Raw genomic sequence first — 21,665 nt, 5'->3', positions numbered from 1 at the left:
ACAGTTTACTTTCTGTGTGATCCACGAACGTGGGCACATGGTGGTGTCCCATGGCAGCAGTGGTAACTACGCAGCCCATGATACTGTAATGAGCCAATGGTCGTGGACTTTGAGTTTACGACAGCATCATTTTAGTCTATGGCTGGGGTCTTAAACACGCGGCCCGCGGCCTATGTTTGTTCCATGTATTTTTTTTGAAATTTTCTTAATAAGTTTGTTCATGTGCTACTTGGGAATGACTGGGCTAAAGCACTCTTCTCGTAATTCGTCCCATGTGGTCAGCATGTGTCGAAAGGCTGAACCATGAAACAAGAGCAGTAGTTCAGAATCTGCGTCCAAATTTTATTCATTTTGGGGATCGCTATCGACATGTTGTTAGAAGGAATCCTGACCCCAAATCTTCTTCAAATGTGACTCGTACATAAGATGTGGGAAAGGATTTCTTTTTAGTGGTAATGTTTCCAAATAATGTGTACAAACTACCACCCCTTTTCCCCCACCTGTTTTTACATTCTTCCCTCAACTGATTGTGGGACAAGATTTTGTGACCGCAGCCTACTGCCTGAGATGTTGCCAGTCAGCGCCTGTGTCTTGTGTTTCCTCGGTCCGTCCTCGTCAAGTGCTTGCTCTTTTCGCCTCGGTATCAGCAACCAACTGGCTTGAGATGCGTTATGCGAGTTTGAGACTCCTGGTGTATGGCATCATTTGTCAAGTGAACAGGGAGTGATTTCTAGTTTACTTTGAGACTACATTATAAAGTCTAGGCCATGTCCTGCATTATAATGTTTTGTTGAGATATTCTCAGGAGCCTCAACAGAAAACGGAAGCATTGTCTTATCATGCTCAAAAAGTGTAGCAGGGTCCCTTCAAATGTCTATCAAGAATAATTGACCTGAACTGCTTGCCTGCTCCATAAGCACAGCTATTAGACTCTGTTAATCCCACAGACACAGCAATTCTTATGAGTACCAAATTTCTTTATGGCTTTTAGAATGTAAATTTTTATAAACAAATCATGATTTGCCCTGAACATTACTTATTTATTTATTTCAACATAATGCAGCCCCGCAGGAGCAGGCAAATACATACATAGAAGAGCATTAGTGCGCTCTACATCAATGGTTAGTGATATACAATAAATATTCATCCAGTGATAAAGATCGAACGTAACCAGGCAAAGAATTCCACAATTCAATAGAATGAACAAAAAAACTATATATAAACGCCATCGTACGATGAGCGAAGGTAGACATGTTTAACTGATGGTAATTTCGGGTGGTCGTTGGTCCAGCGTGTGCTATGTATTTGCTGAGTAAAGGAAACCGTGGGGAATTAATTAAGGTATAAAGAAACTTCAAACATTCAATGTGTCGACGGGAAGATAGACTGGTGAGCTGTAAGATAGGAAGACGGGAACTTGGTGAAATATACCTGTCAAAGCGACGATAAATGAAGCGTACAGCTTTCTTCTGAAAGCTGTACGCTTCATAGTACCCTTCATGGTTCATGATTCACATGCTTCATTGAAATGGTAAAGTTGAGTTATTATTTCCATAATGATTGTATATCCAGTCCATTATGCTGCAACAGTATATGTCAGGCAAAACTTGAAACTGAATAGCTATGGACATGTGTTAATTGTGGTTTACATAACTATTAAATATGAACTTCTTATTTATGATGCCATTTCATTTCTTTTACTCATCTTTGTACATGTTTTTTATTTGTATTTTTTGTTTTTGATGACAGTTTTGCATTCTTTTTGGTTGTCAGTGGGGCTGTCATAAAGCCTGAAGATAATGCCGGAGCAAAAGCAAAGACACAGCAGCCAGCAAGACGTGGCAGAGAAGAACTTGCTGAACCACGTACCGAGCGTTCATACCGGTTTATTTGTGGCCATTGTCAGAGTGTTTCAGTGGTGAGTGTGTATATGAAAAAGTGCATTTGCGTCGGTGGTTACCAAAAAGGGTGTTTTAATCCTGCAAGGCCTGCAAGGGAACTCATTTAATAGTGTTCCTCAAGGTACATTAGTGAATATCTCTTGCACCCTACTCCGGTAATGTTGCTACTGCCTGGCTAAGCAAAATAAATTGAGGAGGCTGGCTAGTAATATGAAACACAGATAACTGGTGGTGAGTTAGTACAATGGAAAAGGTACCTAGCCATGTGGGATGTACTCATGTTATTTGCATGACAAACTAAAAGTTTAATTTAGATAACAAATTGTGCTGTAATAAATTGCAACTACCATAAAATGCCGAGCAAGCGCCCTCTTCTCTTTTTCGAGAGATCTGAAATAAGCGACCATGACCGAGAACGCCCCCTTCCCCTTCTTGTGCTTCGTGTGCCAGGCTTGGGCAGTCATTTTGGCAGAAACAGTAACTGCAGGGGTGCGACAGCTGCATTAACTGCGGCAATTTAATAAATTCTTCATTCTTGCGCCAAAAGCATGAAATTTGCTGAAATTGCGCCATGCTGTGCTGAAATGCCCGACCAGCCTCGAAGTTTTATAATTGCGCTAATTTCAGCGAGAAACGGCGACCACATTGGCTATCTGATCGCCGTTTCCATCATCAATCAATCCAAGCGCGCAGACCCTAACACTAAACAACGGTGCAAAATATATCTCAATTAGGTCAAAGCACATACTCAAGACACGCGATCGACCAGATAAAGTAGCAAAGCCACGCGCCATCGGTCTGCTGGCCGCTGTGAATACCTATCGGCTTGCTTGGCATTTTAAGGTACATATTTAAACTTGAAAATTCCAACCAAGTAAGAAGGAAGTCCTAGTTATCTTATACATACGTCTTGAGATTAAGATTTATTTCATACGCTTGTCCCCAAAGGTTGGTTCATTTTGTATTGGTTTGTGTAACATGCTGTATTGTTTTGAATTTTTATTCACTTGTATTGCAGTGTCATTGTAAGTTTTAATCTTGATGTAATCCTTGCTCAGGTGCTGTCAGGTGAGGAGTTTATCATCACTTTTACCCAAGCACAGCTGTTGTGTAATGATGGAAGTAAATGGAACTAAAATTTTATGTTACTGTTATTGTTGCAAACTCTTAAGCAGGTAAACTATTAGAGTTGTGAATTTTCATGAAACTGTGGACATCACTGCTATGTATACTTAGTATAACATTTTGCATACTAAAGGCATATTCATACTGAACGTGGAGCATGCTAACAGGCTAGCAGGTTTTCAAACTGGAGAGGCAGCCAGGGCACGTTGTTGTTCAGGCCTTGCCTTCTGCTCGCTTCACTGCGGGGGCAGAGCAATCCACCAAACCATGGTAGCTGTGTCATTTTACATCACTACACGATGCTGCGCGCACGCTTTTGGGGCAATGATTGGTCATGGCCAAAGTGGCCGCGGGTTTTCTGTTTTTGCGGATAATCCGCACTAACTTTCCGGGTCTGTCTCTTTGATTTCTGGATCAGTGGTCGGTGTGAAGGTGCCTTGATGTGCTACTATCGGTACTAGTATGAATATTTCTACTAAGATGACATGTCTTGACTAAGGCTCAACTCCACGATTACCAGCATATCAAGTGAATAACTAAAAAGTTCAATTGTGAATTTTATACATTATGTCTATCTTGACATCGAATGTTCTGTTGATTGTGATGTCAGCTTTGTGATGATCCATCTGAACTAGACCCAATAATAATGAGAACTAATAGATAATAATAAGAAGAAAGGTATAGGTGACGTTATTGGTCGTAAACGTAATGCAAATGGGAAGAAAGAAAAAAGGACGAAAAGATAACTTGTTGTCGGCAGGCACCAAACCTGCGGCCTTGAAATTATGTGTACGATTCTTTACCAACTGAGCTACCATGTGCATTTAAACGTGGAAGCATCCGTCTGCGCCGCCAGTAGCCATGATGGCATGGGTGGAACACTCTTTTTCTGCCTGTTGGCATTGACTTGATAATAGCGAGGGTCTCGTTCTGGTAGGCTTGATGCTTTCAGGTAGTATGCAAGGAATTATTGGGCAGTTGCCAGCTCATAATAAGATAGCTTGCTATGTGACACCAATGGGCAGATAAAAAAAAGTGTTCCACACATGCCGCCACAAACCGGTGGTTGTCTAATATCCGTTTTTTTTTTACGCTGTCATGACTATTGGTGGTGCTGACTGACGCTCCCATGTTTAAATGCACATATACTCATACATTTTTCAGCCACTTCGTGTGAAACAAACATGGATAAAAGAAAGAGAACACATGGACGACCGCAATCTTTCTTTGTTGTTTTTCTTCGTCCTTGTTTAGCACAAGGTTGCTAAAAGAGGAATTCGTTCCAACTAGGCCAGCTAGCAGTGCACCTATATACCCCATAAAGTAGACGGGGGGGATGGCCTCTATGGTAGCTCAGTTGGTAAAGCATTGGACTCGTTATTCGAAGGTCAAAAGTTCGGTCCCTGCCCATGGCAAGTTATTTTTTGTCCGTTTTTTTTTTCTTCATATTTGCATCAAATTTGCTACTAATGACATCCCTATACTTTCTTTGGCATTATTGTTTGTTAGTTCTAATTAATACTGTACTGACAAAGAAAAATGAGACCTTGTAATTTCCACTTCTTTCCTCCATCGGCAATAGGGCATTGTGCTATCATGGCAACCTTTAAAAGTATATGCACTAACCTAATAAATATATTGCCAACACATTTATATTTAAGCATGGTATGTATGTAAATGTAAATTCATAGCTGAGAAACTAGTGAAGTGGCACGATAAAGAGTGGTAATGACAAGGCTGTGTTTTCTTGACCCCTGTCCAGTTTTCCACAAAACCCATCTATTTATGTTTTTCATTTATTCATTGTTATAAAAATTACATACTTGCTAAATGCACATATTTTCACTGTGCCTTGAGGCAGTAAGTAGTATAAGAGCATTTGATCCAACAAAAATAAGTTTTTTGTTCAGACACAATTATGGAGTTGATAAGAAGTGCCTACTTTTTCTGTGTAGCCAGAGACTTTGCCATTCACTGGGCTATGCGATAACAATTTACAATTGTTAATTCCTTTCATTCTTTTCTATTTGTTTTTATGCCGTTATTTCTATAAGTGAGTTATGTACCAAAGTACTACTGAAGCTTTCCTGGTGTTGTTAGAATTTTATTTCTCATCTTTTTCCTTTAATTTTGAAGCATATAGTGTAACAACTTTTGGATATGCATGCATCAATTAATGGCATATTGATTAGATATTTGAATGGATGCATGTCACAGACTTTATTTATTCTATTTCCTGTGCAGGTTGACACAGCGCCTTCGTCTCATTTTCGCTGCAGACATTGTGGAAAACGGTACTGAATCTCTTGCTGATTGTCATCTCTTGCTGATTGTCATGATTATCAAGTTATTACTAACATCAGTGTTGCTTATGGATGAAAGAGATATACTAGTTTTCATTCACACAAATACACGCTGCTAATTTCAGACTTATCTTTCTGCAGCTGCTTGACAGGCAGTCTGGCCTCAAATTTTCTGAACACCACCTGTACAAATGGTTTTATTCACTGATGTGCAGAGAACACAAAGACTCCAGTGTAGAATTCAGACTTCACACGTAGAGTACGTTCACTATATAAATACAAGCAGATTTAGCACAGTAATTCGATATGAAGAGGCTGCTGGATGTTTTCCAACAAGATGGCCATTCTTTTCAAGCAAAAGAAAGAATGCAATGGTGCAAATTATTCGAGTAAATATGGTACATTTATTTTATAAACTATGCATCCAATTTGCCGAGGTTATTGCTATGCTTATTTCACTTAATAACAGTAGTCTCTCAAACAGGCTGTCTTCTAGAGGGCGTTGGCTTGGCTTCAACACGAGATTCGCGAAATAGAAAAATGTCTCTACCTCTGCAGATGAGCGCGGCTTCATGTTATAGCTAATAAATACCACAATGTCACCTGAAAAAAGCTTGGGCACTGGCTTTAAAAGAGATCTACTTTCTTGTGTACTATCTTCTCTATTCCATCGTTCGCATTGTCGAATGCTTTACCACATGGGTCATTCTGTGCATGTAGGGAACCTTTCACTGATCATCCTGTGTCGCCAACTGGTGGCTTGCCTTTGCTTGGCTTCGCACTGAAAATTTTTTCTTTTCCCCTTCTAAACATATCAGCTCAATGCCGACAAAAAGGTAGCAAAATACCCCATGTCTTGCACAGTAGCCCGATACATTCTATTTGTCAAAGTATTTCACTACAGAGATACGCATACTCAAAAGTATCTCTGAGAGACTATCGCGATATTCTTGTACTGCGATACTTCCCAGTCCTACTTGTAACACATGCATAGCGGTGGTCCAACTGCATCTTACTACACCATACAAGTGCACCCTGCATAAATGGTGGTGGAGTTTTCTGCTGCAACATATTCTTATTCTAGCGCCAAACCCATCAGTAGCTTTTTTATGATTACTGTGGAATCTATCACCTGTCCCTGTTTGCACCAATGCTTTTTTTTTTCTTCTCAATATAATTGGACTAATCAAAGTATGTGCACATGACCTCCATCATTGATGATTTGACAGGTGGTCTGTAGTCTAGAAGCCCATAACTTTTTGTATGGAACTGATAATAATACGTAGACAAGTGACTTTTTTTTTTGGTCATGCAGTTTAGTTTTTTTTTCTTTTTATGTGTGCTCTAAATAGTCTTCATGCAAACAAAGATTCAGACGTGCAGTAGTTTGTTGATTTCATAAAAAAACAATAATAATAATAATATCTTATATCATGCACGCTGTGCAAAGTTCTTTGGTATACCAATCTAAGGCAAACTCGAAATCTCCCATGTTGCACACATCTGGACTGCCTCTCGAACGCATAGATGCGGTCGCCACAAGTCTTGATTGTGAAACTTACCAGGTGTGGTAGCAAACAAGCATGCATGGAAACTGAGTTGTAGATTTCTGTTGCGTAAATTGTGTTTGAGCAGCCAATATCATTGTGAATCACCAAAACAGGTCAGACAAGTTCTCAGCCTGCAAAACTTCTCAACTGATTCCCACATGTGTGTCCATAAATTGCACTATGACATGTCTTAAGTGGTGCTGCCACGTGGGTTTTTTGCTGCTCACAAACTGTGAAAGTGCAGATGCTGCATGCAGTGGCTTTCCTAAATCTTGAGTGCAATGAAGAATTAGTTCTCCAAATTATTGAACTGTGAAAGTTCTTAGGAAATAAACAGTATTTAGTCAGATGGGTTCTATAACTAATAACTTTTTTTCAAAGGGACACTAAAGAGAAACAATGAGCTGTTTCAGATTGATAAACTGTACTCTGAAAACTTTAATGCCCCCCGCAGGGGTGTCTGCGCGAGCAGGCGTTTGGTATGTGGGGACCCCACGGACCCGAGCCAACAGGGGGGTTTGACCCCCTTTCATGCTTAGCTGTGCGTGGCAAGCCGTGTCCGGGGAAAAGGGGATCCTGGGGGTTGAGTCAACGCCATGTGATTGGACTTCAAAGGCCCCGTGGTAGACGCAACATACACCTTTGGCCCTGGCTTCACATACACGGCACCCCTTGACTGACCCACCTTGGGAAATCGGCAGCCGCCTTTTCTTATCTCTTTCTTTCCCTATATCTTCGTCTTTCTCTCTCTTTTACTCTTTCCTCTTTTCTAGTATTTTCATTTACTTCTAGTTTTCCTGATGGGAAGAGTTAACCTCGTGTAGGTATCCAAACTCTGATAGTTATATGTTGTTGTAGTGGCGATGCATGGCTGGCATCTTTAGGTGTTCTTTATTCAACATCATCATCATCATCATCATCAGCCTAACTACATCCACTGCAGGACAAAGGCCTCTACCGTGTTCTGCCAGTCAACTCGGTCCTGTGCTTGCTGAGGCAACTTTATACCCGCAAACTTCTTGATCTCATCTGCCCACCTAACTTTGTCTCCCCCTAACTTGCTTTCCTACTCTGGGAATCCAGTCAGTTACCTTTAATGACTAGCGGTTATCCTGCCTACTCGCTACGTGTCCAGCCCATGTCCATTTCTTCTTTTTATTTTCAACTATGATATCCTTAACACCAGTTTGTTCCCTGACCAACTCTACTCTCTTCTTGTCTCTTAAAGGGGCCCTGAAACACTTAAAGTATCCACGAAATGAATTCATTGGAAGAGCTTATTGCCTCACAAATTGAACGCCGCAAAAATTTTAAGAATTCTTTCAGTACGAGCGGAATTACCAAGATTCGTCGCACGCTGCAATCGCATTCTCTCTTCTCTCGCCTCGACGAAAGTGCTGGTGCTAGAAGCTAAGCAGAGAGGAAAGGCTGAGGAAAAGAAAATATGTTACGCACGCCTCATGGCCTTGAGCACTTGTTTTTTTTTCTTAGAGTACGCTGCTTTTTCAGTGCGATCGCCCGCGCAGACGGGGACAAGTCACGGCCTTTCGTGGCAATCTCTGTAACAAACGAGCGCGCGCCCCGTTGCAGTGGTCTAGTGGCTAAGGTACTCGGCTGCTGACCTGCAGGTCGCGGGTTCAAATCCTGGCTGCGACGGCTGCATTTCCTATGGAGGCGGAAATGTCGTAGGCCCGTGTGCTCAGATTTGGGCGCACGTTAAAGAACCCCAGGTGGCCGAAATTTCCGGAGCCCTCCACTATGGCGTCTCTCATAATCGTATGGTGGTTTTGGGACGTTAAACCCCACAAATCAATCAAGCGAGCGCGTCATGTTTAAATCAGCCAATGGCCGATAGATCCCCTTCTACGAGTTATTTTTGAGCTTCCTCCATCATTTTTCGAGAGAACAGAAGCAATTTTTAGCTGAGTTTGATAATATATTTTGAATTTCAGGCCGCGGGCTTTTCTATGACATTTGGCTTGCGTGTTCTCGGGAGCCTCTACTACCGATCGGCAGTGTTTTCTGACCATGCTCAAAAAGTGTTTCAGGGCTCCTTTAAGTTTACCCCTATCATTGTTATTTATTGCTTGCTGGGTCGTTTTCAATTTAAGCTGAACCCTCTTTGCAAGTCTCCAGGTTTCTGCTCCATAGGTAAGTACTGGCAAGATGCAGCTGTTATATACCTTCCTCTTGAAGGATAGTGGTAATATACTAGTCATGAGTTAAGAATGCTTGCTGAATTTGCTCCACCACATTTTATTCTTCTAGTTGCTTCAATCTCGTGGTTCGGCTGTGTGGTTACAACCTGTCAAAAGTAGACGTACTCTTTTACAACTTCAAGTGCACTGCTACCTATCTCGAAGTGCTGTTCTCTTTGGAGTTGTTGTACATTTCTTTCGTTTTCTGCAGAATAATTTTAAGACCTATCTTTCTGCTCTCCTTGTCTAATTTAGTAATTACAAATTGCAATTCATCCCCTGAGCTACTCAGCAACGAAATGTCATCGGCGAAGCGCAGGTCACTAAGGTACTGTCCATTAGCTCTTTCCTCTAACTTTTCCCATTCTAGGCCTCTGAAAACCTCCTGTAAACACGTGCTAAATAGCAACTGTGAAGGAGATCATCCCGCCTACTTCAGATCATGCTCCGCATGAAAAAAAGAGGAACAAATATTAGAACTAAAATCAAATTAAACCTATCATTCCAAGAGGCACATCAATGGTTTTCTGCACAAAACCATTCTGATCTACTCTTCGCTCATGTGGCACGCCGGGGCTTTGTGCCACGTTTTTTGCCACCTGTGAGATTGACACCAAGTGTGACTGGTCTGCGCCAGCAGCGCTTCTGGCTTGAGCAGCCTTTCCTGCTCCGCCTCCTGCTCAAAAGGGCCAGCAGACTTCTGAGTCTGCCGAACCCTGGGCCACTGTAAGTGGAGTCAGGTCCGAAAGCACCATGGCACCACCTGCCGCCTTAGAAGAGATGATGGATACAAGCCGCACTTTTCCGGTGCCTCAGACCTTGAAGAAAAGGCGCAGCTTTTTGTAGTGCAACAAAAAAGAAAAACTAAATTACAGGGCCCCCAAGAGGCCCTACAACCTAAGGTGACAATGTTTGTACACACAGCACAAAACCACATTAAAATGGAGACACAAATACTGCAGTGGAATGTCGGAGGACTGCTGAGGAATGTTGACGATATCCAAGAACTTTTATACAAACATACACCAAAAGTACTGTGTGTACAAAAAACACACTTGCAACCAAAACACATAAACTTTCTAGGCCATTACATTACTTTGCGAAAAGGACCGTAATGATGCTGTTGCATCATCCGGTGGTTTTATCGTTATAATTAATCAAGCAGTGACCTGTACACATTTACCGTTTCAGATGTCTTTTGAGGCAGTGGTCGTGCGGGCCATTATCTTGAACAAACTGGTCACAATTTGCTCCATTTACATACCTTCGCACCACCAACTCAATAAAGTAGACCTCCAGTCATTAATTTATGGACTTCCCAAACCGTATCTTCTCCTTGAAAACTTCGGTGCACATAGCAGTCTATGGGGTGACTCCCGCTGCGATGCGCGAAATCGTCTGATTGAACAGTTCTTTTGCTCTTCTGGCGCATGTCTCCTGAACCAGAAAGAGCCAATGCTAACAATACCTTCTCGTCCATAAACCTGAGCATTGGCTCTACATCACCTCTAACCCTACTCCACTGGGAAACTGTCAATAATCCTTACGGAAGTGACAGCTTTCCAGTAGTTTTGAGTACACCACTATCAAATGATTGTCATCCACATGTTCCCAAATGGCTAATGAGAAAAGCCGCTTGGGACCAGTTTTTTAAGGTTACTAGTTTAAGTTTAACTGGCATAGGCGGTTCTAGCATAGAAGCACAGTACAGTACTTTATTGCTTTTCTGACTGATGCTGCAACTAAGTGCATCCCACGAATAACTGGTTCGAATCCCGGCTGCGGCGGCTGCATTTACGATGGAGGTGGAAATGTTGTAGGCCCGTGTGCTCAGATTTGGGTGCACGTTAAAGAACCCCAGGTGGTCGAAATTTCCGAAGCCCTCCACTCATAATCATATGGTGGTTTTGGGACGTTAAACCCCACATATCAATCAATCAGTCACGAATAACTGGACTACACGAAAAACAATGCGTCCCCTGGTGGTACAGCGAGTGTCGAAATGCACACAAACAGACAAATAAAGCATGGAGGCTGCTTTGAGACTCAGCGGCCACTGAAAATCTTATGAATTTTAAAATCAAGTCTCAAGGTTGAAGAATGCATCGACAGGCTAGGAAAGAGAGCTTGCAGAAGCTTTTATCTGGCATTAACTCGTATACACATGAGGCAAGAGTCTGGAGCATGGTTAGTAGGGTAGCAGGACGAGGAGCACATTCACTTCCTGTAGTAAAGACACAAAGTAACAGTTTGGAAGACGAAGCGAACTTTCTCAGCGCAGACTTCGAACATGCCTCAAGCTCATCTCATTAGCCAGCATCATTCCAACGATACAAGTATTGAAAAACAAAAAATAGAACACAAATCCAGAAACAATGAGGCGTACAATGAAGCTTTTATCTTAGCTGAGCTACAAGCATCGCTAAACTACTGTAATAAAACCGTCCAAGGCTCTGATCGTGTAGTATACGAAATTTTTAAATGTTTGCCCCCTGAAATTCAAAATGCCCTCTTTTCCTTGTACAGGGCCGTTTGGTTTTTCAGCGAGATTCCTTCCGCCTGGAAAGAACCCATCAGTATTCCGATTTTTAAACTGGGCAAGGACCCATCCTCACTGTCAAGCTACAGACAGATTGCCCTAACCAGCTGTCATTGCTAGGTTTTTGAAAAGATGATAAACAGACTGATGCACTTCCTTGAGACAAATAGTCTACTTGACCCATACAAGTTTGGGTTTTGAGAGGCTAAGTCTACTTCTGACCATCTTGTCCGTATGGAGGCACAAATCGGGATGCTTTCATTCATGAACAATTTTTTCCTTCTGTGTTCCTCGATATGGAGAAGGCCTATGATACCACGTGGCCTTTTGGCATACTCTGAGACCTGTCACATTTAGGTGTGGGGGGTAGAATGTTCGTAATAATCAAAAGCTACCTGTCCAATAGAAAATTCCGTGTTCGAATGGGCACTGTTTTGTCCCGTACATTTTTCCAAGAAACAGCAGTGCCACAAAGAGGTGTATTGAGTTATACATGAACTTAGCTTGTATTAGCGCGGCAGATATGAAAAGAAAAGAAAAGAAAAAAAGGAGAGATGACAGAGATGTCTAGAAAGGTAGGTGCTAAACTTCCAACTGTTCATTTCATGCCCCTCACATCTTATACATGCGTAAAAACACAACTCATCTTGCACGTGGTGTCATTAAAAAAAATGTCATTTCTTTATCCGTCAGTGCCATTAATGGTGAACTCGCACACAAGTTTCTTCATATCTGCTATAGCTTCAGCTTATTTAATTTCACGTGTCACCTGATTCCGAAACCGACCGATAATGATGAAGCTGTATAGATAGGGGGAGCACCCACAATCTTTGCAGTGCGCTGCTAGGAACCCTCCCGCTAAAAGTTTATTTCCTTGATACCATGCATGAAGTATTAAGAAACAGGTGCCTAAAAACCATGAATATTTTGAAAGTGTTGTCAAGCACTACGTGGTGTAGTGACAAGAAATGTCTGATGAATTTGCATAGAAACCTCGTACGCATGCTCTTAGATAACTGTGCTATAACCTTTCAGTCTCCGACACCATGAGCCTTGAAGATGCTCAATCGTATCCACCATCTAGGCATCCACCTTTTTATGGGTGCTTTTCAAACTAGCCCCGTAGAAAGCCTTTACGTAGAATCAAATGAATGGTCGCTCAATCTGCAGAGATGTTACATGTTTTTTACATACTATTTCAAGGTGGTCGCAGATGAGAAAGAACATCCCACTCACTCCACAAATAATGATTTGTCCAATTCTACCTTGTTCAATAACCGTGCTTCGCTGATGCAGCCCTACTCACTCCGTGTGAGGAGCCTCACTGAGTAAACAGGCGTGCCACTTTTAGAACACCATTTGATGGCTCCCACAGTATATCCGCCTCTGTGACAATGGCAGGTTATAGACTGCGGCCTTTCATCAGTCACTAAACACGCACCTGCTGCACATATCTGCACGCACTTCCTCGAACTCCAACACAAGTACTCTTGTCCAGAATTTTTCACAGATGCTTCAAAGTCTCGCACTGGTGTGTCCTATGCAGCTGTTGCCCATTCTTTTCTGATGGCTGCATTCTGCACTCCCAAACAAGCATCTTTACCGCAGAAGTTCATTTGATATCTGTCGTGGTCAAGCATATTAAATAAGTACAACTACGAATGTAAACATTCGACAGATGTCTGTCTGGTTGGGTATGTAAACTGGGAAATGATTTTAACTGCACCAAAAAGTATGTGAAAATGCGTAAACCCAATGTTTCGGGACCGCCTTGGTTCCTTCCTCAGGGGGGACTGGAGCTACGTTGAAGCAGCGTCTTCAAGGCACTCGCCGGCAGTTAATGACCCCCTCTCTCTTGTTTCGCCACGGAGTGTAGTCCATGTGCATACACCTTTGGGGAAAGGGTTCCGAGGGAACGGTAGATGTTTTGGTTGTTCGCTGTATATGCCACGACTCGAGCATTAACCTTCTCTTCTACTTACCCCCATATTCACAAACGCTCCTCAACTCGACTTCCATTCTTCACTTGACACAGTTGAGCACTGTGTCACCGGTCAGCTGAAAATGACGCTGCGCTACTCAAGAATCGCAGCAGATCATCGCTGATACGCAGTGACTCTCCATGCCTAGAGACAGCGCTCCAATCGGCTTTCTCAAGTGAAGGTGAAGCGTTGAGTGAAGAGATGTTTTAGAATACGGGGGTTAGTCTTTCTTTCAAGGATGGTCGTTGTGTCGAAATTTATCTGGTGGTCAAACGTTTCGGAATGCTCGGCGACAGCGCTGCGCTCTTTGTAGAGCTTCCGGACGTCGTTGGCGTGTTTTTTGAGTCGTTCTGGTAGGTTTTTTTGTCTCCCCGATATAGGAAGGATTCCGCACAAGATTTTGTAAATGACACCGGGGGTCCTGTCTATTGTCGGCCGGTCTTTCAGGCAGGGGAGGAGGCGGCCCAGTGTACATGAAGGCTCATGTGCGATGCGAAATGCGAACCCCTTCTTTTTTGAAAACTCGCGCCAACATCTTGCTGGTTCCTTAGACATAATGGGACCGGTACTCGTTTCGGAAGGCTGCCGATTAATGCTGATTGGGGTTTCCGTATCCTCTGTTGTTCTGTGCGGCAGGTGACTGCTCGTACGAAGTTTTTTGGGTATCCGTTTTTTCTGAGGTCTGCAATTACACGGGCCTCTTCTTTCTTTTGCTCCGTGTCATCGGAGGATATGTTCTTGGCTATCTAAAGTAATGTTGTCACAATCAAGGCCTTGTGGCAGGCGGGATGAAATGAATTATATTGAAGGTAGCGGCCGGTGTGCATTGGCTTCCTGTGAATGGAAAACTCCAAGCCGTCGCAATTTCTTGCCACCTGAGCGTCGAGAAAGGGCAGGCTGCAGTCGCCTTCACACTCTGCCATGAATTGTATGGCTGGGTGCACGGAATGTAGGTGCTGTCTAAAATTTTCAATTTCGAACGTCTTCATGACGCAAAAGCAATCGTCCATATAATGAAGAAAGAGCTTGAGTCACTGCGAGAAGAAGCTGAGTGCTTTCTCTTCTATGTGCTCCATGTTCAGGTTTGCCATTGTGACGGAGATGGAAGCTCCCATCGCGTTTCCACTGTTCTGCCTGAAAATTGTTTTTTTTGTATGAGAACTACGTACTAGACAGGCAGAATTTCAGTAGATGGCAGAGCTCGTCAACAGCCAAAGGAGTCCTTTCACTCAGGCTTGTGTCACCCTCAAGCGCAGCACGGGCAGAGGGCAGAGAGCTAAGGGCACTGGCACATTTGTGAACAATGATACGATGTCGAACAAGACCAGGCTCTCGTCATTGTCGATGCTCACCTCTGACACTAGCTGCACGAAGTGGCTGGAGTCACGGACATGAGTTGGTGTCTTCCGGGTTAAGGTGGGCGAAGAATTGGTGTAGAAAATTTGAAGGGGCTTGACATGGAGAGGAAGTGAAGTCTACAATTGGTCGAAAGGGGACGTCAAGCGTGTGAATTTTTGGTAGTCTATAGAAACCGGGCACGGATCCATTTTGGCAGATTAGTCGCAGGTAAAGTGTTCTTAGATCTGAGTAATGCTTGAAAATTTCCGGAGTAGCTTGTTTAGTTTGTTTAGCTGCGTCTATGCATCGCCTTCTAAAAGAGCTAAAATCTTTTGATCGTAGTCCCATCTGTCCAGCACCACCGTCAAATTGCCCTTGTCGGCGGTCAAGATGACAATACTCCGATCCCGTCGGAGTTTCCGAAGTGCGTGATTCTCCTCTGAAGTCGAGTTCTTTTTCCTTTGTAACGAAAATTTCGAAAGGATCCCAATTGATTTCAGCCTAATTTCTTCTCCAGCGCTCAGCCTCATGCTCTGGACGGCTTTCTCTACAGCTGCGACCAGTTTCGGTAGATGGTGCGTCGTTGATCGTTATTTTCGTGTATCTTTGCCAGTGCCTTGAAGACGCCGCTGCAACGTAATCCCAGTCGCCCTTGAGGAAGGAACCAAGTTGGTTCTGAAACATCAGGTTTATGCATTTTCACTCACTTTTTGGCTGGAGTTAAAATCGTTTTCCAACTAAACTACAACTACAACGTGTAGTAATATACACAGATTCATTGAGCGTAGTAACAGCTTTGAAAGCTCTGAAGAAACATAAAAATCCTGTCCTTGTGTCACTTTACTTTTTTTTATGCACGGTCTATGCTCTCAAGCGACAATTTGTCATGTGCTGGGTGCCTAGGCACCATGAGATTGGGGGAAATGAGTTGGTGGACCAGCTAGCTGCATCCGCTCAAGACAACACTGCCGCTAATACATCCATAGCTGTACCTGCACTTGACCTAAAGCCTTTTCTACGACGGGAGCTCAGGGCTTGCTGACAGCGCCTATGGGATAGGCAAACGCAAAACAAATTACATGTAATCAAACCGAGACTTGGAAATTGGCCAACATTATCCAGATCACGCTACACACAAGTCACACTTACCAGACTACAAATAGGATGCACACACTCTACACATTCATACCTTTTGTCAGGTGGTGATCCACCATTGTGTGAGAGATGTGGAGAACCACTTACAGTACTCGACATCCTTGTCCAATGCAGTGATTTAGATGCTCTCAGGAAAAAGAACCTTTTATTTCTCTACCGCATACCCTTTCACCCATCAATGTTCACTGGTAGGGAACCACTTTTCACACATAAATCATTGCTGACATTTTTAACAGACGTGCGTACATTTAATGCAGGGGTGCAAGAGCTGCACCAATTGTGCCAATTTGATACAATTCCCGATTGTTGCGCCGAGCTGCGCCAAACCTGTGCAATTTGCTGAAATTGCGCCACGCTGCACCAAAATGTCCTGCCAGCCTCAATTTTTTTCAGGTGCGCTAATTTCGGCGAGAAATGCAGGCCACGTCGGCCACCTGCAGCTTGCGCTTTCAGTCAAAGTGTGCAGACCCGAACTACAGTGCTTAGAATATATGCTAGCAAGACGTGATCTACCAGGTAAAGTAACAACACTGCTCGCCCATCGGTCCTTTGACTGCAGCGGATACCTATTGACAGGACGACGGAACTTCCAAGACAAAAATGTGTTGCTGTAGCTACCAACGCGTAGCGAGAAATGTAAATTTTCTAGCCTGAAAACGCGGCTATGGCTTGTTAAGAACTAAAGCTGGAAGCGTACGCCACAGTTTCCTCGCACGAACAAGCTTGACGTGCTGCGAACGCCGGAGTTGCTAGCAACCATGTTTGGTTGCCTTAGCAGTGGCACATAAAATTTTTTTTTCTGGAAGTTGCATCATCCCTGCCACAGTCCTAGCAATAAATATCCTGTACGGTTGCCTGGCCAACGAGCGCGCGTCGTTACTTTACCTGGTCGAACGCACCTTGCAAGAAAGCCGAAGCGGCACCTAACCTTATGGTGGTTAGAAAATGTCTTGGTTTTGGTTTTAATGTGGCTTGAGCCACATTTGCTGCAGTACACGAGTGCCCTGCGGAAAAGGGTATCGAGATTTAGAAGGGGCTGTTAGCGCTAGTGGAACACTGCACATTTTGCCCAGTTACTAGTGCGTTTGTATGCCGCACAATTCTGAGTACCAGTATAATCACTGACATCTAAATAAGCTAATCGCAATCATTTGAAGCAGTGTATGACATTCCTGCTTCCCTAAAAAAACTAAATTGTGCACCAATTTTTTTTTTTCCACCCCTACTCCTCTGTTTTACGAATCTCTCAAATTTCAAGGTCGCGACCTTGGCAGATTGATATTCAAATTCGCTGAGTTGGCCAAATGATTTGACAGGCGCAGCAAATGCTGATATGGATTTTATCATTGTTTACTCAATGGGGTGGTTCAAAATACTGCTTTCATTGAAATAGCAGTGCTCATGTTGACACTGCATGATTTGGGTGATGTTGAATGGTTTATTGGTATATATTTTTCTAAATGTAAGTCTTCTCTTTTATACTGCTCCAGATTTGGTATTTCACGATAAAAAAAATGCATGGTTTTTTTGCTCGTAACCTGCCCCTGGAATTTAGTGCTCCAAAAGTAACATTTTACTGCTCCAAACATTGCTCCAAATTGTGTTTCGGCTGTTACACCCCTGTTAATGTCGTATACCCAGGTGCTCCGTAGCGCGACCTTTGAAGAGAGGTCGCTGCTATGGCTACATCCCCACCATTGTTTGACTATCACGATCTTTCGCCATTCACTCACTCTCTCTGCACGTATTTCACGTCACTGTCATTATTTTAATATTTATATGTTTTCGTCCGCATTAGCGTAGGGTATTTTAAGGCTCTTATACAGCCACCTACCATAATAATCATTTTTTGCATCACTTGTTTTATGACCCGGTGCTCTTTGGCCATCAAATGGCCCTTGCGCCATAAAACACCACACATCATCGAAAACTCTGTCATCAGTTTCACTGTCAAAAGTTATTTATTAACTGAGAAAATTGATTGCAGTTTCATTTTTAAATTTGCACCGTAATTTCCACGCGTGACGTAAGAAATGCCACAATTTATTTTTCGTATTTTCGCAACATTCGATCAATAAAATTTTCTGAAACTTTGTATGCTAAGTCTATGGCACCCACAGATTGCAATGTACTTCAATTTTATCGATTGGATGCTACATAGGAGCCGGTAGACGCCTTCAAAATTTACGACGCGACAGGGTTTGGGGCGAGAATCTCAAGGTGGCATCTCCACGCGCAGTTTCTTTTCACACGTTTTCTTGCTTACCAAGTGTCATGTGGAGGTACGAGTAGTGTTTTCGGGATGGTGAAATTGTACTTTACTAATACGCGAAAAATTTGAGGCGCTATGGTGGTGTGGGGTAGCATAGGTTCTGTAGGGGCATTCACCTCCCTCCCACTCCACAACTCTTTCTAAAAACCAGAAATTTTTTTTTGGTTTGGACGCAAATCACTCACATAAACCACAAGTAACATGCTCACCTTGTCACTAATGCTTTACCACAGTGCACAACTTTCTTGTGAAGCCACTATGTGACATTTCATGTGAACAGCGTGAGCAATGGCTGCTCTCAGACTGTTGATCTTGTCTTGTTAAATTTGGAGCAGCATTTACTGTTTACCCACTATAAAAAATATACACTAAAGAGTTGTAGACTTGTAGGCTGTTGCACTGCTCTAGGGGATCCCAAACTCCGTTTCGTGTACTCCTAGCCTGCTACAATAGACAATTTTTCTTGCTCTGAGACAATATTTTTTTTCCCTAATCCAAACATTGCTGCAAATGCTGAACTGCGTAGACCACCATATAGTTATCTTGAAAGCTGTGTCGCTAACTGATACTTTTTTTTTCCTCTCTTTTGCAGATCTTCAGTTAATCGCTCCAATATGAAGGCTATTTTTCTCATTTTGGTTGGAGCAGTTCTTGTTGCAGGTGTGATGATTTTCATGGTATGTAGTAACTAACTGTCCTGACTTCTCATATGTCGATACATTAGTGTTAAATTGAAGAATGTTTATTTTTAAAACACACTTTTTATACCATGCATGGAATGCCTGGTAATGAGCGGCTGTAATGATATGCAATTTTTGATCAGTATCAGATTTTACAGTACTATGACTCCAATTTCTTGTGTACACTGTGTTTCAAGAAATGTTTCCCAAAATCCTCAAAAGTGAGGGAACTGCAATGTTTGCTTGCTACCATCACAACTACTTTTTCCACAGATGCAGGCATGATAAAGGGACGGGGAGACATTATGGCAGTGATTACAGTAATTAAATGATTAACTTTTTAATTAGTGGACCCAGGTAGCCGGGTCAAATAAAATAATGGAAGTCCTTCCTCTGGAGAGCCCATTGCTGCTTTGAGATTTCCCAAATACAGTCTCTGGTTTATCTTGCAGAGTGATGAAATTTGATCCATACTGCTGGCAAAATTGAAATCATGATTCTAACTCGAGCAACTTCCATACTCTTTTGGGTGTTTAGAATGAGTGAGAGACATTATAATAACCATTTATCTATTTCAGTTCGTGGATGTGCGAGCTGTGTGTGCCATTTTCACATGCAATAATTGTTGGAAACAGTGATGTCATTTTGGTCATGTGCTAGGAGTATGGCAGTGGTGCTCATTAGCATGTTGGTTTAGCCAGTGAACCTTGTGAAATTCCATTGCTTCGTAAAAAGTTTTGGAAATCTCAAAGCAATTGGTTTTTCGGCTGAAGTACATCGACTCTCATGTTTAACCTGACTGCCTGTCTCAACTAATTAATAAATAAGTAAATTACCATATTTACACAATTTTCAAGTCGACTCGAATGTTGGTCAATGCCCTAAAATTGTCCGGCAAAAAAGAAAATAATAAAATAACACGCCATAAAGCCACTGGTAGTCAAGGCGACTTCACAGCAGTGCTTGATAGCAGTGCAGTAAAGCTAGCTTCGCCAAAATACGCAGCGATTATTTTCAGATAGACTTTACAACTGAAACTAGTTTGTGATTCTGTGTCGACACCTATACTACGTATTTCAAATTAAGGCAAAATGGGTTGCCCTATGATAATTAATACTGTAATAATGTCTCTATTCATTTTGAGATGCCTGTGTAGATTCTACAATGTCAACAAAGGATACGAAAAAAATGAGCCAGGAGCCATTGCATCACCATGATGGAATGTGTTCTCTGCCTCTTCTTGTTTTCCTTCTCTGGCGGGCTACATTTATTTGTACTTTAGTTTTTACACAGCCTGCTGCAAAAAAGTTATAAGAAGGCAGTGAGCAAATGCCACATTTCCTAGAACACCTGCATGTATATATGAATGTATTTCATTTTTATGTAGGGCTTTTTATTAGTTCATGCATATTAAAAAAATATTACGACAGAAACTCACCTGTCGTCTTCACAAATTTTATGTTGAGTTGGAAATACCTTGCCGCAGCTAGAGTTACCTTGCAAAGATTAACAAAAGCTTGTTAGTGGACTTTGATATGATTGAATTGAAGGCAGTTTTTTATATGGGTAAGTTGTATAGCATTCAACTTTATGGCATACCCACCTTGTAGAAGAAAAAAAATGAAAATTGGGTGTATTATGACATAATTATCGCAGGATTTCCTTGAGTATATCATTGCAGAGCGCTTCAAGCGCATAGAAGTGGTGACCCCTCTGTTATATAAGACCAGAACTTCCCATGACATGGAAGTGATGAAATTTAGATCAAGTGTATCGCAGTACAATCTGGTCAGGAAAAGTGACAAGACTGGAGTACGCAAGTGAACTGCTTATTCTTTGCATGTCATGTAAGTGCTTATCTGTTTTTTTTTTCTATGAAGTACGAATAGGCACAAGGCATCGTTTTACCCATTGCAGTGGTTGCTCCCATGACTTATGCTGTACGGTGAAATAAAGGGTAGAAATTGTGTTTTGTTTATGCACAGTACAAAAGAAACATAAGCATAGTGAAATATTACTCGAAAGGCAAAGCACTTGAATATTGCTACACAAATTCAATTGTAAATAAAAATTGGGGGACCCTTAAGCTTCTCCTTTAAGAATTGAAAGCGATAGCGGTGTCACGTACTGAAATGCTCATGTGCCTGCATTCTGTGTAGTGGGTTGCACGCATAACTTTCTTTGCGAGCAGAGCAAGTTATTTTCTCTGTGTTTTTGAGCAGAGATGTGGATTAATGGTTGAACATTTGCGTGCCATGCATATGGCCTGGGTTATATCCTCACTTGGACCCAGAATTTTTTATTCTTAGTGCATACGTTTAGTGGATGAAACCGGTGTGAACTTGCTAATTACATGGCGTTAAGGGAATAGGCGCAGTAGTGTGTGTCCCTTTTGTAGTGGGTGGCCAGCTTGAAACCCCGAAGCCATAAGGATAGTCACATGTTGTGACAGCCACTTGGCAATGGGTGCTTTTACCATGCATTATTACTGCAATATTTCATTGATTGATTGATTTGTGGGGTTTAACGTCCCAAAACCACTATATGATTATGAGAGACGTCGTAGTGGAGGACTCCAGAAATTTTGACCACCTGGGGTTTTTTAACGTGCACCCAAATCTG

General features: G+C 42.3%; 1 protein-coding gene across 5 annotated transcripts in view; it reads left to right on the top strand.

The window, feature by feature from the left end:
• The window catches only part of LOC119176165 (type 1 phosphatidylinositol 4,5-bisphosphate 4-phosphatase), an 86,464-nt gene that overhangs the window by 54,109 nt on the left and 10,690 nt on the right, over positions 1-21,665 (top strand). For 2 of the 5 annotated variants that reach the window (XR_012886869.1, XR_012886870.1), the window contains exons 4-7: positions 1,774-1,918; positions 5,271-5,320; positions 18,956-19,040; positions 20,700-20,890. Coding sequence is in view for 1 of the 5 variants with exons in the window: in XM_037427319.2 (XP_037283216.2) it covers positions 1,774-1,918; positions 5,271-5,320; positions 18,956-19,040 (280 nt within the window). In the remaining 4 variants the exon portion in view is untranslated. The remainder of the gene's footprint in view (positions 1-1,773; positions 1,919-5,270; positions 5,321-18,955; positions 19,041-20,699; positions 20,891-21,665) is intronic. The other 3 variants (XR_012886872.1, XR_012886871.1, XM_037427319.2) reach the window with 3 other exon arrangements.

Source organism: Rhipicephalus microplus, chromosome X (assembly GCF_043290135.1).
Source record: "Rhipicephalus microplus isolate Deutch F79 chromosome X, USDA_Rmic, whole genome shotgun sequence".
In the NCBI taxonomy this organism is placed as follows: Eukaryota; Metazoa; Arthropoda; class Arachnida; order Ixodida; family Ixodidae; genus Rhipicephalus; species Rhipicephalus microplus.
Note: the sequence above shows the minus strand (reverse complement) of the source record. Positions and strands in the feature narration are given on the sequence as shown.